The sequence below is a fragment of the Python bivittatus genome, unplaced genomic scaffold, assembly GCF_059951505.1.
Source record: "Python bivittatus isolate LINGU-HERP-01145 unplaced genomic scaffold, Pbiv_v1 ctg000700_np1212, whole genome shotgun sequence".
Taxonomy (NCBI): domain Eukaryota; kingdom Metazoa; phylum Chordata; class Lepidosauria; order Squamata; family Pythonidae; genus Python; species Python bivittatus.
In genome coordinates, this window is record NW_028277098.1 from 1156137 (window position 1) to 1171444 (window position 15308).

Genomic DNA, 15308 nt, shown 5'->3' on the forward strand with positions numbered 1-15308 from the left:
AGAGGAAGGGGCGAGCAATCCTACTGCTTATGACTCAGTTCCCTTTGTGGCTCCAATCTGCTCTTTTAAAACATTAGTCAGCTTGGTTCCAAGAGAATGGGGTTAGGAGGCAAGGCACAGGAGATACCCGAGTTTGCATCCAAAGTATTTTTTCCTGTATACCTGCCCATCAAGACTTCACACTCATGTCTTGATGGATTGGAGGGATAGTCTGATGTTGCTTTTTGACTGAGTGAAAGGGAGGATTTAATGATGGTAATGGAGCTCTGGCTGGTATCCAAGGGAAAAAAAGGGAGATCCATTTCTGGACCAACTCTTTAATCCCAGGCTGAGCTGACAGAAACAATGACCATAGTCTGTTTTATGTTACTACATCTTGCACAATGAAATACATAAAACAGAATAAAATAAAATAAATATTTTAATCAAGTACATTTCTATACAGACATTTTAACATGCAATGTGCAGAGTTTATTATGGCAGTTTCATAGACTCTCTAGGCAACATCATCATTCTTTAGTCTGCAAGCCACATTTCATTTCCATTTTATCCTTTTTTCCCCCTCTGATATTCCTTTTAGACTAAAGAATCAAAAAAGAACCTTACATCTCCAGAGATGTGAATGTTACATAGCACTATTCTAGTTTGGGGGCATTTTTCTGAGGACCCTGCCTTTGATGGCACCAGTAATGCCCAATGCCATTTCCCCATTCTTTCCATCAAGCAAGTTGTTATGAGTGTTATTGTTCATTTATACTGATATTCCATAATGTCAAAATACCAAAAACGCTATTTATACTTGCCTTCACTTACCTTTTTGCCTTTTCCTTTTAGGACAGGAGAAACATTTTCCTCTATATGTAGGGAAGCAGATAATCTAGCTGCATATGAGCTTTCTTATAAAAAATATGTGCATCTTTAGCTTCAGCTGAGAGATGGCCTGATATTCTCCTGTGGAATTCCCTGGTAGAAAGCAGAATTCATACTTTTTTCAGTGATGGCAAGTTGTCCAGGTCCTGCACCAGCACAGCATTTTCAAACCATAATAGCATCACTATGCTTTGCGTTGCTATATGTTTCTTGTTGTGGAATGCAGAGTTTTGTTTCCACATAGCTCAAAAGTTGTAGTTTGGACTCATCTGTCCATAGGACATTCTCACAGTCTGTGAAATATTAATATTTCTGGAGCAAGATGAACATATTAAATAGGTTTCTCCTATGTATAGGGCATAGATTTTTTTAATGGTTTAGCAAGTGTGGTGAATATGCCTGCTTGCCAGAAGCTGCCTGCTAAAGAATAGACATTTAGCAGGCTGCCCGCTAAAGAATAGACATTCCCACAAGGGAGAGATTGTTTTACCACATAGTCATATACAAAGACAAATATCCCTAGACCTTCCCTTTGCTGGAAACAGAAAAAGCAAGTCCTTTTGAAACAAAGGGCAGAAGTTATATTCTCGATGGTTCCCAATGATAAAACAAGAACCAATGGGTGGAACCTTTACAGAGGGAGATCCAAACTCAGCATAAGGAATGTTGTGACCATGAGTGCTATTAAGCAGTGGACTCATCTTGCTCCTGGAGTTATGGGTACTCCATCCCTGGGGATTTTTGTACAAAGGCTGGACAGCCATTTGTCTGGGATGGTGTGAGGATTCCTGCCTGGGCAGTGAGCTGGACTAGGAGACTTCTGAAGTCCCTTCCAACCCTATGGTTCTAACTCTAGGACAAATGACTGAGCCAAGGCTGGGGGAAAATGAGGGTTGTTATATCTCCCAGCAGCCTCAGATTAAAGTTTGGAATTCCAGGAAAAAGGAAAGTTCAGGAAAGTGGAAGCAGAAGAAGAGACATTTCAAGTAACAACTATCTGAAGAAATTGGTAAAAATATTTAGCCACAGTTTTGCACTAGATTCTTGATTTATTGTGTTGTGCAAGCCTAATATTCTTATTTCTCTGTACAAATTGTGCAATTGTTTAACCTCAATATTTTATCCACCTGTCAGATTGTGTATTAAGATATCAATTCTTCCTGAGAATTTCTTTATAATCTGTAATATTAATTTGAAACATCTAATAAATCCCTTTTTTACAACACTTTGGGGCAAAGAAAGAGCAATTTGTAGCAGACCAGTGCCATCCTATGGTTGATGTCAGCCCTTCCAGGTAGGTCAGGTCTGGCAACAGACACTCCATGAACTACTGGAATTCTACTTTATTGTTATAGAGTATAATAACCAAATATTGAAAGACCAATAGAATTTCTCTCTCATATACCAAAGAGACTCAAGGCTGGATAATTCTTCCTCACCCCCATCTGTCTTTCCAGGTTAAAATATTTTCTTAATGACTGCTGCATGCCTTCTTCAAGACTACCTCCATATTCCCTGCTACCTCCCTGGCACATGCAATTTCTGTTTGTATGTGGGTTTTTTTTTTTTAAGCTGTTTTATCACTTTCTGAATAGTGCTAGAGTTTATTCTCTTCATTTTTTAAAAATATTTGCACATTAGTATTTAGTTAACAAGGGCTTTTATGTTTTACATTTTCTTCTTTTTAAATAGAATTTGATTTTGTTTTTCTCTGGTGACATTGGTCTATTTCCCACGGAGAGGAGAAAGGACTCAATCACGTCCTGCAGTCATATGCTACAGAGGGCTGACACCAGAGCTTTATGCTATACAGCCAGGAGGTTGTACTACTGGGATTATTTCACTTTGGCATTTTTACCTTTTAATTACCAGACTACCATCAGGATGCTGGGGTAGACAATGGGCGAGACACTCCCTGGAAGACAGACGGCAGCAGTGGGAACTATCAAGCTACTACCCTGAAGCAGGAGGCAAGGCCTGGTGTGAAAACTCAGAGGACTTTGGGGAAAAATGGTTTGGGATCTTCAGCCTTCCACACTACAGACGAAGCAAACTCATCACAAAGTGACTGATAACAAGTCACCACTGTTAAGTGATATTACAATCCAGAAAGATTGGAAAAGTGGTCAAGGGAGGTTTTCCTAGGAAGTCTAAAACTGACGGTTTAAATATCTATCATGAGGGAGTTTCTTTTTCAGATAGTCCGATTCTGAGATATAATTTATTATAAACAACACCACCACCAATAAGATGCAACAAAGGTTTTATTGTACAATCTGAATTAGATAAAACCTGCACATATTCCTTTACTAATTTAGATTATAGAACTAAAAGGGTTTAAGTTATTATTTTTAAAAAGCATGATTTTAGCTGCTACTTCTATTGCGGATTCTCCTTCATTAAAACAGTGAATTTGTCTTAAGTTTCTATGTATCCACGTACAAGTCCTGCAGGATCAGACCAAAGGCCCATTTCTCCCAGCATCTCTTCACACAATGGCCAACCAGAGAAATGTCCCTAAAAGGTTGCTAAGCAGAACTTGAGTGCAATAGCACCATCACCGCAGCCCCCCTTGTTCCCCAGCAATTGCCACTGACAGGCACAACAAAATACCGTAGGCAATACATAGTCACAATGATTACTGGGCATATTCTAAAAAATTAAGTACATTATAAATTTCCTAGAGAAGTATACAATACATGTCTAAAACAGGGGACTGAGTTTCAGCATTAGACATCTGAAAATGCACATACTTCAGTAGATAGTCTTCTCAAGAAATTTAAACTGTAGCCCTGGCATGCTTATTTTTATATACCACAGCATTCTGTGTAAACATGCAATGGACAGTGCTACATGATGATTTCCACTTAACTTCTTACTTTAAACTGTGTCTAAAACATTCATATTAAGCCCATAATCCAGCAATTTATATGTATACTTTGATTATTTGTTTGTTTGCAGGGCTTATAGACTGCTCCAGTCACCATAGACTGTAAGCTGTGCACAATTCCCCCTTCGTAAGTTGGGATAAAAGCAAAACAACAGACAGCATATAGCCATACAACTTAATGAATAAAATAATCTATATAAGACCCAGGAATAAAACACAATCAGCAAAACAATAATTTCCAATTGCTTGAGGGAAAAGTCATTCAAACCCCTGGGCCTACTTAAGTAAGTAGGTCTCAGTAGACTTCCTAAATGCCAAAAGAGAATTGAAAGTCCAGAAAATGCTGTTCCATAGGATGGCAGCAATAGAGAACTCATGCTTCTGTGGCCCCTCCAGGTGGCACTCCTTGAGCAAGAGGACATGGAGAGAACCTCAGCTACCTGATTTTGTCAGTCAGGCAGATGTTATTAGGAGAGGGCAGACTCACAGATATCCAGGCCTGAACCACAAAAGGCATTAAAAGTGACAACCAGCACCTTGAATTACACCCAGAAGCCAACTGATAACCAGCACACCAGAAGTTATATGGGTGCAATGAGAGGTGCCTGTGATTACTTGGGCTGCCACATTAGTTGTAGTTTCCAAATGCCCCAAGAAAAGCACAACAATCCAGTAGAGAGGTGACTAAGACCTGAATGATGCAAGCAAAGTCTTTCATTCTGGGAGGGGTCGTAACTGGTGTACCCATTTGCCGCTTGCTCCTTGAGCAGGAACTATGATTCCAGGAAGATTCCCAAGTTATGAGCTAATTCAGTTCAGGGGAACACTATCCCATCAAGAATCAAGGTTGGAATCTCTCAGGAACCAGGAGGGCTTACAAACCCAGAGCCAATCCATCTTGCTGGGATTAAGCCTCAACCCATTCCTCCTCATCCAGACTTGAACAGCCTCCAAGCATCTGGACAGCATTTCAACAGGATCTCCTGTTTGGCCCAAGGGTGAGAGGTAAATCAAGTATCATCAGCATACTGATATTTAACCCCATGAGAGCAGATGACCTTGTTCAGGGGCTGATTAGAGCTGACAGGGAGCTGGATGGCTGGCTCATAACACACACCTGTGTGGACTCAAACCACCTTGATTTCAGTGGGATTTTAGTTTCTGTATAGGAATTGGCTTTCCCTCCCCCAGCCTTCCAATAAAAGCTGTGTGCTATTAATAGCTTTGTAGTAACAATTCAAGAACCACCATTTCTTGAATAAACTAGCAGCAACACTGGAAAAAGCTTCATCTGCTGAATTTCTGCCTGGCATTAAGAGCACAGAACAGAGCAAAAATGAATTTCCTTTCAAAAATTCTCATAATTATTCTTCACAATCTTTGCTGAGGATGTATTCTTCAAACAACTGATGTCCTTATTTGACATTTAGTGGTATTTTATTTCAGTAGTTGATAATTGACAGTAATCAAACATGTTATTTAGTGTTTGATTGCACTGAGAACTAAAACAGCAGTAGAGTGTCAGGGTGAGTTTCTAGTTCTCTTCTTTCAAGCAATACTTTCCATCTTAGTGGAACTATCAAGGATCCTCTACTAGCAGCAGATGATTTGGGCTTATCTTGGGGTATAAGCTCAGTTCACATGGAGTCACTTTTAAATTCAGTATGATCCACCATAAACATAGAACATGTCTACAAAAACACTCAACATTCTTTTGTAGCTAAACCTTGGAATGGAAGGTCAGTGCAGTAGTCAGCAAGCAGTCTTTCACGGACGCTTATTTATACACCTAGGAAGAGACAAGATGCTTCCAAAGAATCCACAGTAACCTGCCAGACATTTTGAAAACCAGTTGGTATCAATCATCATACAATAAGCTGATATTGAATAAATTACACAATGATTGTGTGCATTGATACAAAATCAGTGAATTTCCTTGTTTGATCATCCAAAGTGAAAATTTTAAATTTGAGATTTCTATGGCATTTCTTGATTTCAGTAGGTTTCAAGTGTAAAATCTATTTCAACTGTCAGTTATTGTTAAGTATTCCTTTGACTGCATGTTATTTAAATTTTTTACTTTGGATATTCAAACAAGGACATTCACTGACTTTCAGATATTCATGCATATTTATCTCAATTTGATAAAGAATTTCTGTCAGAAAAACAACGATAGGAATTAGAGTAATAATAGAAGTGAACATGCAAAAATATAAGGGAATTTGCTTGACAAAAAGCCAGATTCCCAGCTGACTCTAGTATTCAAAATAATACAAGCACTTGTGTTGCTATTCAAATTTGGAAGTATTCCTATATGAGGTTGATACCATTTAACTGACATGTTCAAATAGTACTTTTAGATATTCATGCTATCAACCTATATGTGTATACAGAAGAAATACATTGGAAAGGGCCATTGGCAATCTCTCCCCACCCTATTTCAATTTTGCAGATAAATTTAGAACTGTTCTACCAGGTATACAGGCAACCGAGAGCAGATTAATTTCAGTATAGTGTGCTCAGTTCATCGACCTACTTCTTTGGTTTCAGATGCCCACTGTTGAGCATATATAGCAAGTGACACAGACACAAAGGCCTGAACTAATGGTTATATGATGGACGAGAAGAGAGGCTCACTAGCAAAGATGGTTCTTCCTGCCAGATACATGAGTGGCAGGCAAAGGGAGGCACTCAAGCACCATACTGCTCTATAAGAGTTTCTCCACATTGGATCAAGTCTAGGTTTTCTGCTGTGCTTTTTGAGAAAGGAAAACAAGATAAAGATCCCTGGGCACCTGAATGGACAGAACTCCAGCTGGATTTCTGGATAGAATCTCATCACATTTATGGAAGTCAAACCCAGCCCAGACAGACAAGGGAGGTGTTGATCTAAGTCAGAAAAGGCCCATATTTAGTTTCTCCACTGCCTCTGAGGGAGGTGAGCACACAGATTTTGTTGTTTTTCATCTTCAGGAACTAAAATATTTGTTAATGAAGCTGTTTTATATATGTAGCAGGAGCCCAAAACCTCTCCATTCATGGCAAACAGAACAATGGCTAAGGAAAGGACAATACATTCAGAAGTTTCTTCACAGGCAACTGAAGAGAACATAGCATTATTTTTGGACCAGAGTGCATTCTCCTCCTAAACCCCTCCAGCAAATATTGCTTTGACTTTCAATTGCACTTTAACAACTCTTGTAAAACTTCAAAACAAGAAACGTCTGTAGTGATCATAATCCAGCATGGAGAGTCTCACATAAAGTCCTGCTGCATTTTTTGTTCTGCTCATGCAAGGCAATTTCATTTTGGAATCATTTTTGTCCTGCAGGTATCTGAAAGTGCATTTGAAGAATATATCAAGAATGCTCTAATTGGGTTACAGCCTCACCACTACCAATTCTCACATTCAGGTTGTGCAGATCATCTTTATTGAGGCTGTGCCCAGACAGTCTATACAAGGGACTAAAGCAGAAATAGCATGCGGAGTACATTCCCATGGCTAGATGAATGCAAGAAATGTCTTGGAAAAGAGACCCACTTTTTCCTCAAGATGCTTCCTGCCACTACTTCCTGAGAATAGAAAGCTGCTTTCAGGGAATGTGGGGTCAATTCCAACACCTGGCTCAGGAAGTTTTCATAAAGAAACTGCTACAATGACCATTTTGGCTATAAAAATGAGGCACAGCTGCAGATGTTTTACTCAAAAGACAACAAGTCTGGGCTATGGCCTTCACTTTCCAAGATTGGCGACTTTGCTTCTGAAGGGTCTATGCAGCTTTGGTGTTCAGGAAGGCTTTTGCTAGCACTTAAATCGAGTCTAAGAGCCACATTTTCTGGGTGAGTGGAAGAAGATATACTGTGAATTGCACTTTGTTTGGGCTCCAAGTTCTCCTTATGAATGAGATCAGGCACATCAAACGCCCTATTACAGCTGGTTCCAACTTCCACCTGTGTCAACGAATTAATCTCTCTAAAAGCTGCCTCTGTCTTGGTGGGTGGGCACTGAAGTTCCCGGCCTTCCTCAGGAAGTGAGGTTTTTGTGGTCCCCATCTGTGGCTGGGAAGCAACCAGCATATCTTGAGTGGTTTTCAGAGCTCTTGGAGTGCGCTTTTTGGTACTCAGTGGGGGTGGATTAAGCCGTGGAATGGTACTTGCTGGTGTCTGCCTAAAAGTTCAGGAAAGGATGATTAAGAGAAGCATTTTATTACAACTTTGCTAAGTGCTTAAAAAAATCTCCTTGTCTTGGAATTAATCTCGGAAAGAAGAAAGTTTTTGATTATCAGCAGCTTTTTCACAAGAAACTTTACTAGCATTACTAAAAGCTCTTCTTGGTAATCAAGAAACAGTCAGTACTTTGACTGACAATTGGAACATGTTACCTTCAGGAAGTAGCAATTACTTTACCTATCAAGAAATAGCAAACTAAAAACTTGGTTTCTAGAGAAGGCATTTTCTTTTTTGTGTTTCGAGAAAGCATCTTCCAAAAGTTCCATACAGTAATCCTAGTGCCTGTTTACTTGGAAAGACCTACCAACATCCTCTTTTCCAAATTCCTTCCATCAAAATCCAATTGTGATTTCCTTCATGTCTCAGTCCCAGCCACCACTATCAAAGCAATTTATGTTTGACTGCTTCCATGCTCGGCTGGTGACAGCCTGAAGCTTCAACTGTTTACACCTTCTGCCTGCACACATATATCTCTTCCTCTTCTGACTGTGGCTTGCTTCACCCTATGAAGTGTGCGTGTCCCCCAAAGAAAGCATGCACTAAAACCAGAGAGAGGAATGCTTTTTCTTGCTCTTTCAATTTCACTCACATTGCCTTCCCAGATCCAATCAAAGAATAATTAAATGAATGAACCTTGGTTTAAGTGCAAGATGGTTTTTTTTGGGGGGGGGGAAGTACTGTATATACATACTGGACAATGGCTAAACTAAAGTAGAATAGAGGGCAGGGCTTTTATTTCTGGTAAAATATTCTGAACCAGTACCCCAGCCTCTTCATTGCACAGGAAAATGGAGCAGAAAAATGTGGGTTTAAATATGTGCTCTTGAATATTTTATCAGTCAGAATTCCCCCTCTGCTTTGTACTTGTGATCATAAAGGTACTTGCCTTTCATGACCTCTGGCTTGGCCTATAGCAACATTGCCTTCATTTAATTTTTAACCTCATCTTGAAAGAGTAAGATATACACTAAGCCATTTAACTAACCCCTCTACTCTTCTTCTTCCCTTAGCAAATGTAAGACTATGGTTGGATTGGTTAGTGACAGAGAAGCAGGAAGAAACCACTGCTTTTTTATTTTACTTCTGCTGATATGCCCCAGATCTGGGAAAGTTGCAAGAATAAATGCCAATAAACCCCATAGAGCCACTTACCCATTTGCCTGGTCCTGACCTCCCAGCAATGTGCCTTGTCCACATGAGAGGGCTGCCCCTGCACGCTCATTGACTTCTGTTACCCCAAAGATGCTATGATTCGCAGGCTCTTTCCTGCGCAGGAAATCACTGACTTTTGCACCAACAGTCATGCTGAGGTTTTTGATGTGTTGGCTGCCAGTTTTCCACTCTGGCTGAACTCGTAGATTTGTACCAGTGGAGGACCGGAAGGCAGATTTGGCAACAGGCAACTTTGGTGCCAGGGTAGTGTTTGAATTCTCAAACATACTTTGGTCAACTACAAAAGAAAGAAAATGCCTCTGTGAATAGGAGAGGTGCCAGGCAGAGGGCTTGAGCCTCATTCAGTTAGATGCTATCCAAGAAAATGACGGAACCAGCAATGGAATTGAGGTTGGTACCTATTGCAAAATGTGGAAACTGGTAGAATTTCAACCATCTCAACTTTCATTTTTTCCCTGTTGATTTGTTGTGCTAAATTAAAGTAACTTTCATTATTTACAAAGGAAAGTTGGGCCTCATGCAAGGCATGTGGTGCCAGTGACTTTTTTTTTACTTCTTGCTCTTCCCCTAGTATCTTGATTCATTTGCCTGCTCAGTGCTATTTGCAAAACCAAACTTCAGTGATGATTCTTAAACTTGGGATTGCATCATGGCACTGATCCAATTGTCATGGTGGGCTCAAATTCGGAGTCAGAGGAGGAGACTGACAAGCAGTTAGCGTCAGAAGTGCCCACAGACAAGGGGCCATCAGTTCCAGAGGCACTGGATGGACTGCCGCCTGAGAGACAGCTATCCCCGCTTTCCGAAGATGAAGGAGAGGAATTACCGTGCCCTCCCAACAGAAGAGCTCAGCAGGCTGCAAAGAGAGCAGAGCAAAGGCGCTCTGTGAGATTACTCATGAGTCTCGCCCTGCTAAATGAGCTATACCGGGGCCGCTTTTATTAAAATGGAACAGCAAGTTCATCTCCCCTGTAGACCACAACTGTCTGTTAACCCCTGCTCCATGCACCTTGATTTTTTACCTGTGAACCTCAAGACCTCAACTCTAGACCTGGACCAGCTGACAAACCTTGTACCCAGTTTTGACCTTTTGACTTCACCTGACTACTCTCTCTCTCTCTGCCTGCTGTTTTGGACTGTGCTCGCTAAGGCGAGCTTGCTAAGCACTGGGACTTGTTGCTTTACTATGTGTGTGTGTGTTTGCACTTGTATTTACTTTACCAAGCCATTTTCTAATAAAGTGTTGCAATCACCTTCCTGTGCCTGTGTGTGCTGACCTGAAACAGGACACCAATTTATCCTAAACAAAAGAGGAAAGACACTCCCCTGAGAACCTGGTGGAAGCAAGGACAGAATTGTGTTTCATAGATCTGTTCCTCTGCAGCAGCTCAATTCTCCCATCTGTCTTTCTTTCCTCTCATTTTAGGAATTTTCTGCCATATAGAAATAAGTAAGCAAATTAACATAAAAGTAGTAAAACACCATTAGTGATCATATTTTATTTATAATCAATACATCTTCAGGGACAGCTCTGAGGCAGTGAAGGGATTTGAGATTTGTCTGTCAAATGTATTGAACTGAAAAGAGATGGATGACCTTATCTAAGGGAATAAAGAAAAATGGGCTGGATTTTTGCAAGGGTGCACTGAAACACCAATCTTTGTATTGATCAGAAAAGCATAAAGCTGAAAATTCAAGATAGAAACACCTGTGCTTCAGTTCTTGAGAAATAGAAATTAGGAGAAGCAAAAATCTCCATTCAAATTTCCAAACTCTGCCTGAGTTCCATGTCTGAAATCTGGTATAGAATTCTAGTTTTAATGAGAAATATAATTGTTATTCCTACAGTGAGCAAAGATTCCCCTATATGATCTATTTCCTTGATCACTGTGGATACTAAAATTGTAACAGCTACTCGGCCCACAGATTACAGAATTTTCCTCCTACTATTGCACATACAGCTTAGGCTGGGTTTATACAAAGCCATCAAGTTTCTGGCAATATCAGTTATCAATGTTTTTACTTTAATTCAAAATAGGAAAGACCCAGCAGTTCTTTGAAAGCTTTAAATATGGTCTATTGGAAGTTTGAACAAAATTGGACACTTTGACCTATTCTGGGTTTCCCCAAACTTTTATATTTTGGATTGATATGATTTATTAATGGTATTTCCTCTCTTTGATTATGTTGAGATTCTTGCCCAGGATACCCTTTTTCTTAAAAAATGTGGCATTAAAATATCTTGCCTGCATAACTAGACTTCTGAAAACTTTAATGGAAGTTTAGGTAGTCCTTGCTTACCGACCACTCATTCAGCGACCTTTTGAAATTATGACAGTGCTGAAAAAGGAGATTTATGACCAGTCCTTGAAGCTGTGGCCATTGCAGCATCCCCTTGGTCACATGATCATGATTTGGTCACTTGGCAACCAGCACACATTTATGATGGTTGCAGCATCCCCCAGTCACGATTGCCATTTGTGACCTTTACAGCCGGCTTCCGACAAGATAACCAGTGGGGAAGCTGGCAGGAAATTGCAAGTCATGGTCATGTGACATCGCACTTAATGACGGCGGGTGATTTGCTAACAACCACAGCTGGAACTGCTGTCATAAGTCAGGCGCAGTCATGTGATTTTTCACTTTATGACCATGTTGCTTGGCGACAGAGTTCCCAGTCCCAATTGCAGTCAGTAAGTGAGGACTACCTGTACAGAAGGGAGGGACAAAGCATAATATTCTACTGTATTCAGGTTATATGTTATGTTTTATATATAGATGAGTAATCTGTAGTCCTAATCTCATTTCCAATATAAGAAAATATCTGTAGCTCAAGGTTGAACTGTGGAGTTCTTGATGCTCTCTGAGCTTGGTTGTTTGCTAGCTGACTTTTCATTACCCAACTAGGTAACATCATTGGTGAGAGTGAGCATGGGGTTCCCTGCCTCTTTATATACAGTAGCTTGCCCTGCAGGTTTTGGTGGGGGTGTAGTTCTGTCCTTGGGGTTCCTTAATCAGAATATTGTTTTCTTCCTGATTGTTTGTCTGGTGTTGGTCCCTGCTTATCTGAATGATGGCTGCTGGAGGGGATGTACTCTAGTCTTTTTGCTTGCTTTCTAGGTTTTTTATTGTCTGTTTTGAATGGTGTGAAAATGTATTTTATCTCTACGTTGATGGCTGATTTGTCTGAATCACAAGCTTCCAGGAATTCCCTAGCACTTTGGATATGGCCTGGTCTAAGATGCTAATAGTTTCCCAGTTCAATCTTATTTCATTAATAAATGACTTTAGGATTCTATCTGGTTACCATATAAATTGGAACAAATCAGATTTGATGCCACTGGTGCCTAACCAGTGGTTTATTATTTTAGATTTTGATCTGACAAAGGTTTGTCATATAAGAATTCACAGGAAGCTTTCTTAACTACTGAATTTTTATTTACCCTCTGTGTTGATGAAAATAAAAGAAGAGCTAGCTATGGTTTAGAATTCCTTTGGATAACTGAGCTAAGATACATGAAATCAAAATGAATTTAACTCTATGTTTGATTTACATTTTGAGAAGTCTTTCTACATTTATTTCATTACATTATTTTACTTGAATAAATTGAGTAAAGGAGATGCAGTACTATGACATAGCAATGGCTGGAGGAAGTGGGCACATGATCAAGAGACTAGTTGTGGCAAGAAATAGATTTCTTCCAACAACAACAACAACAACAATCATGCATATAAAGCCAGAATTGAGAAGATAAATGCCACCTCTGCAAAGAAGCTGAAGAAACAGTAGACCACCTAGTTAGCTGCTACAAGAAGATCACACAGACTGATTACAAACAATGGCATGACAAGGTAACAACAATGGTGCATTGGAATATCTTCAAGAAGTATCATTTGCCTGCAAGCAAGAATTGGTGGGACCACAAAACAGACAAAGTAATAGAAAACGAAGCTAAAGTGCTCTGGGACTTTAGAATTCAAACAGACAAGCACCTGCAACACAACACCCCAGACTTAACAACTGTTAATAAGAAAGACAAAAAAGTCTGGATAGTGGACATTGCAATACCTGGAGAGAGCAGAATAGAAGAGAAAGAACTGGAGAAAATCACAGAATATAAAGACCTGCAAATAGAAGTAGAACAACTATGGCAAAAGAAAGCAAAGATAGTACCAATAGTTATAGGTGCCTTAGGTGCAATCCCAAACATCTGGAGCACCATTTGAAGACCATCGGCATTGACAAAATCACCACCAGTCAATTGCAAAAGGCAGCTTTACTTGGAAGAGCTTATATCCTGTGGCAATACCTCTAACACTGATGGTGTTGCTGTTTAACATCTGCCTTCCCAGGTCCTTGGGATAGGTGGATAAAAATGCCAAATCCAGTCTAAACATCTGGCTGATTGTGCGACCAACATAACAATAATAATCTACATGGATACACCCTTGTTGTGGGGGAGGAGCTTGTGATGTTCTGATGAGGTTGAGAGTGATGCTGGTGGTAGTGTATTCTACCAGAAGGGTCACCCAAGCCAGACAGGTCTCAGCAGAAGAGTCAGACTAAGTGCATCCATCATTCCATTAACTATACCAGATTGGTTGTCACCCAGGTCAACAAGGACCAAGTCAAGTGTTAAGAGTTTCTGGATATCTGTTGATAAGTGAGCAACAGGACTCAGGAGCTATGGCTGGGCAACCAGGGCGTAGCCCTGTAGGATTACTGGAAGAACAACAACCACAGAAAAGACAAAAGTATACTGTGTTTGAAAACCGTGCCATTATGAATTACTATAAATCAGAACCAATGAAGTGGGGCTACTTAAAGTGAATGTTTGAACTGTGAAAAGGAATTTATCCAGACTCAGATATCACTGAACAATGATTTGCAGATCAAAGGAGATTCATTATCAGAAATAAAATATTTAGGGATGCAGAACTGGAAGAAATTCAGAAGAATTGTGATAATGGAAGACCCCAAAACAATAGTAGAATAGTAGAAAAAACTCAGATAACAACAATTAGAAATATAGAAGAAACAGCTGATATGAACTACAGAAATGATAACTTAGAAGAAGTAATAACAATAGAACCAGTACAGGTCAGTACTGAAACAACCTATGAACTGACTCTCCGACAAGAATTAAAAGAAAAAATTATGGCATATGCACAATTACCAGTAGAAAGACAAAGACTGCCAGCACTGAAAGTAGTGCCCAAAAAAGACCTGGCACCTATAAGAAAGAATGTGAATAATAAGGAGCTGGCAACAATTATAACAACATCTATTGAACAGACCAATCAGCTTGTCTACAGTACAGCAGTGGTAGTTACAGAAGAACTAGGTATCAAAATTTAAAAACAAAAGCAAAATCATATTCAATCCCAAAGTGGAAGATCAGGCGGGAGGCCAAGCTAAAGAAATTAAGAGCAGATGTAGGTAATTTAAAGAACATGAAAGAGCAAAAATTGAAGGATCAAGACAAACCTAATTAAAAAATATTGGCTCAGTACCAGAAAAATTGAAGAAGCTTTGAAAATCATAAAGCAAGAAATAACAACAATAGCTGGGAAAACTGAATGCTACGAATCATCCAATTTAAGCAAAATCAGCTATTCCAATCAGACCAGAGGCGATTCTACCAAAGTATAAATGGCAACAGAAATTCTAAAAACGGAAAACCAAACAAAAATGAAACAATCCAGTATTGGAAAGATCTGTGGGGAAGCTCAAAAAGATTATAATAAAAATGCTGAATGGATAAAAGAATTTAAAGATGAATTTAGTGAAAATCAAATGGAAGAACTAATAATAACAGCAGAAATGGTTAAAAGTGTGAAAAGGATTAAAAACCGGACATCTCCTGGAAATGATCAATTGCATGGTTTTTGGCTCAAATATCTGACTAGCTGACATCCAATTATAGCTAAACAGCTTAATGAAGTATTGCATAAGGGAGACATCAGCAACTGCTTAATAACTGGCAAAACCTATCTGATCCAAAAAGACCCAGTGAAAGGGACAACACCAGGAAACTATTGGCCAATAACATGCTTGGCTACAATGTTTAAATTACTCACTAGCATAATAGCAGACAACATCCAAGGTTATTTGGAAAAAAATAACATCCAGTAGAACAGAAAC

At 39.5% G+C, this 15308-nt stretch overlaps 1 protein-coding gene across 5 annotated transcripts in view; it reads right to left on the reverse strand.

Annotated features, from left to right (window-relative positions):
- Positions 1-2034: 2034 nt before the first annotated feature.
- NOS1AP (nitric oxide synthase 1 adaptor protein) overlaps positions 2035-15308 on the reverse strand; it is a 66644-nt gene continuing 53370 nt past the window's right edge. For 2 of the 5 annotated variants that reach the window (XM_088153799.1, XM_088153800.1), the window contains exons 10-11: positions 9143-9440; positions 2035-7928 (exon numbers count right to left, since the gene is read on the reverse strand). In XM_088153799.1, coding sequence (XP_088009925.1) covers positions 7460-7928; positions 9143-9440 — 767 coding nt within the window. In that variant the 3' untranslated portion in view covers positions 2035-7459. The remainder of the gene's footprint in view (positions 7929-9142; positions 9441-15308) is intronic. The other 3 variants (XM_088153797.1, XM_088153798.1, XM_088153796.1) reach the window with 3 other exon arrangements.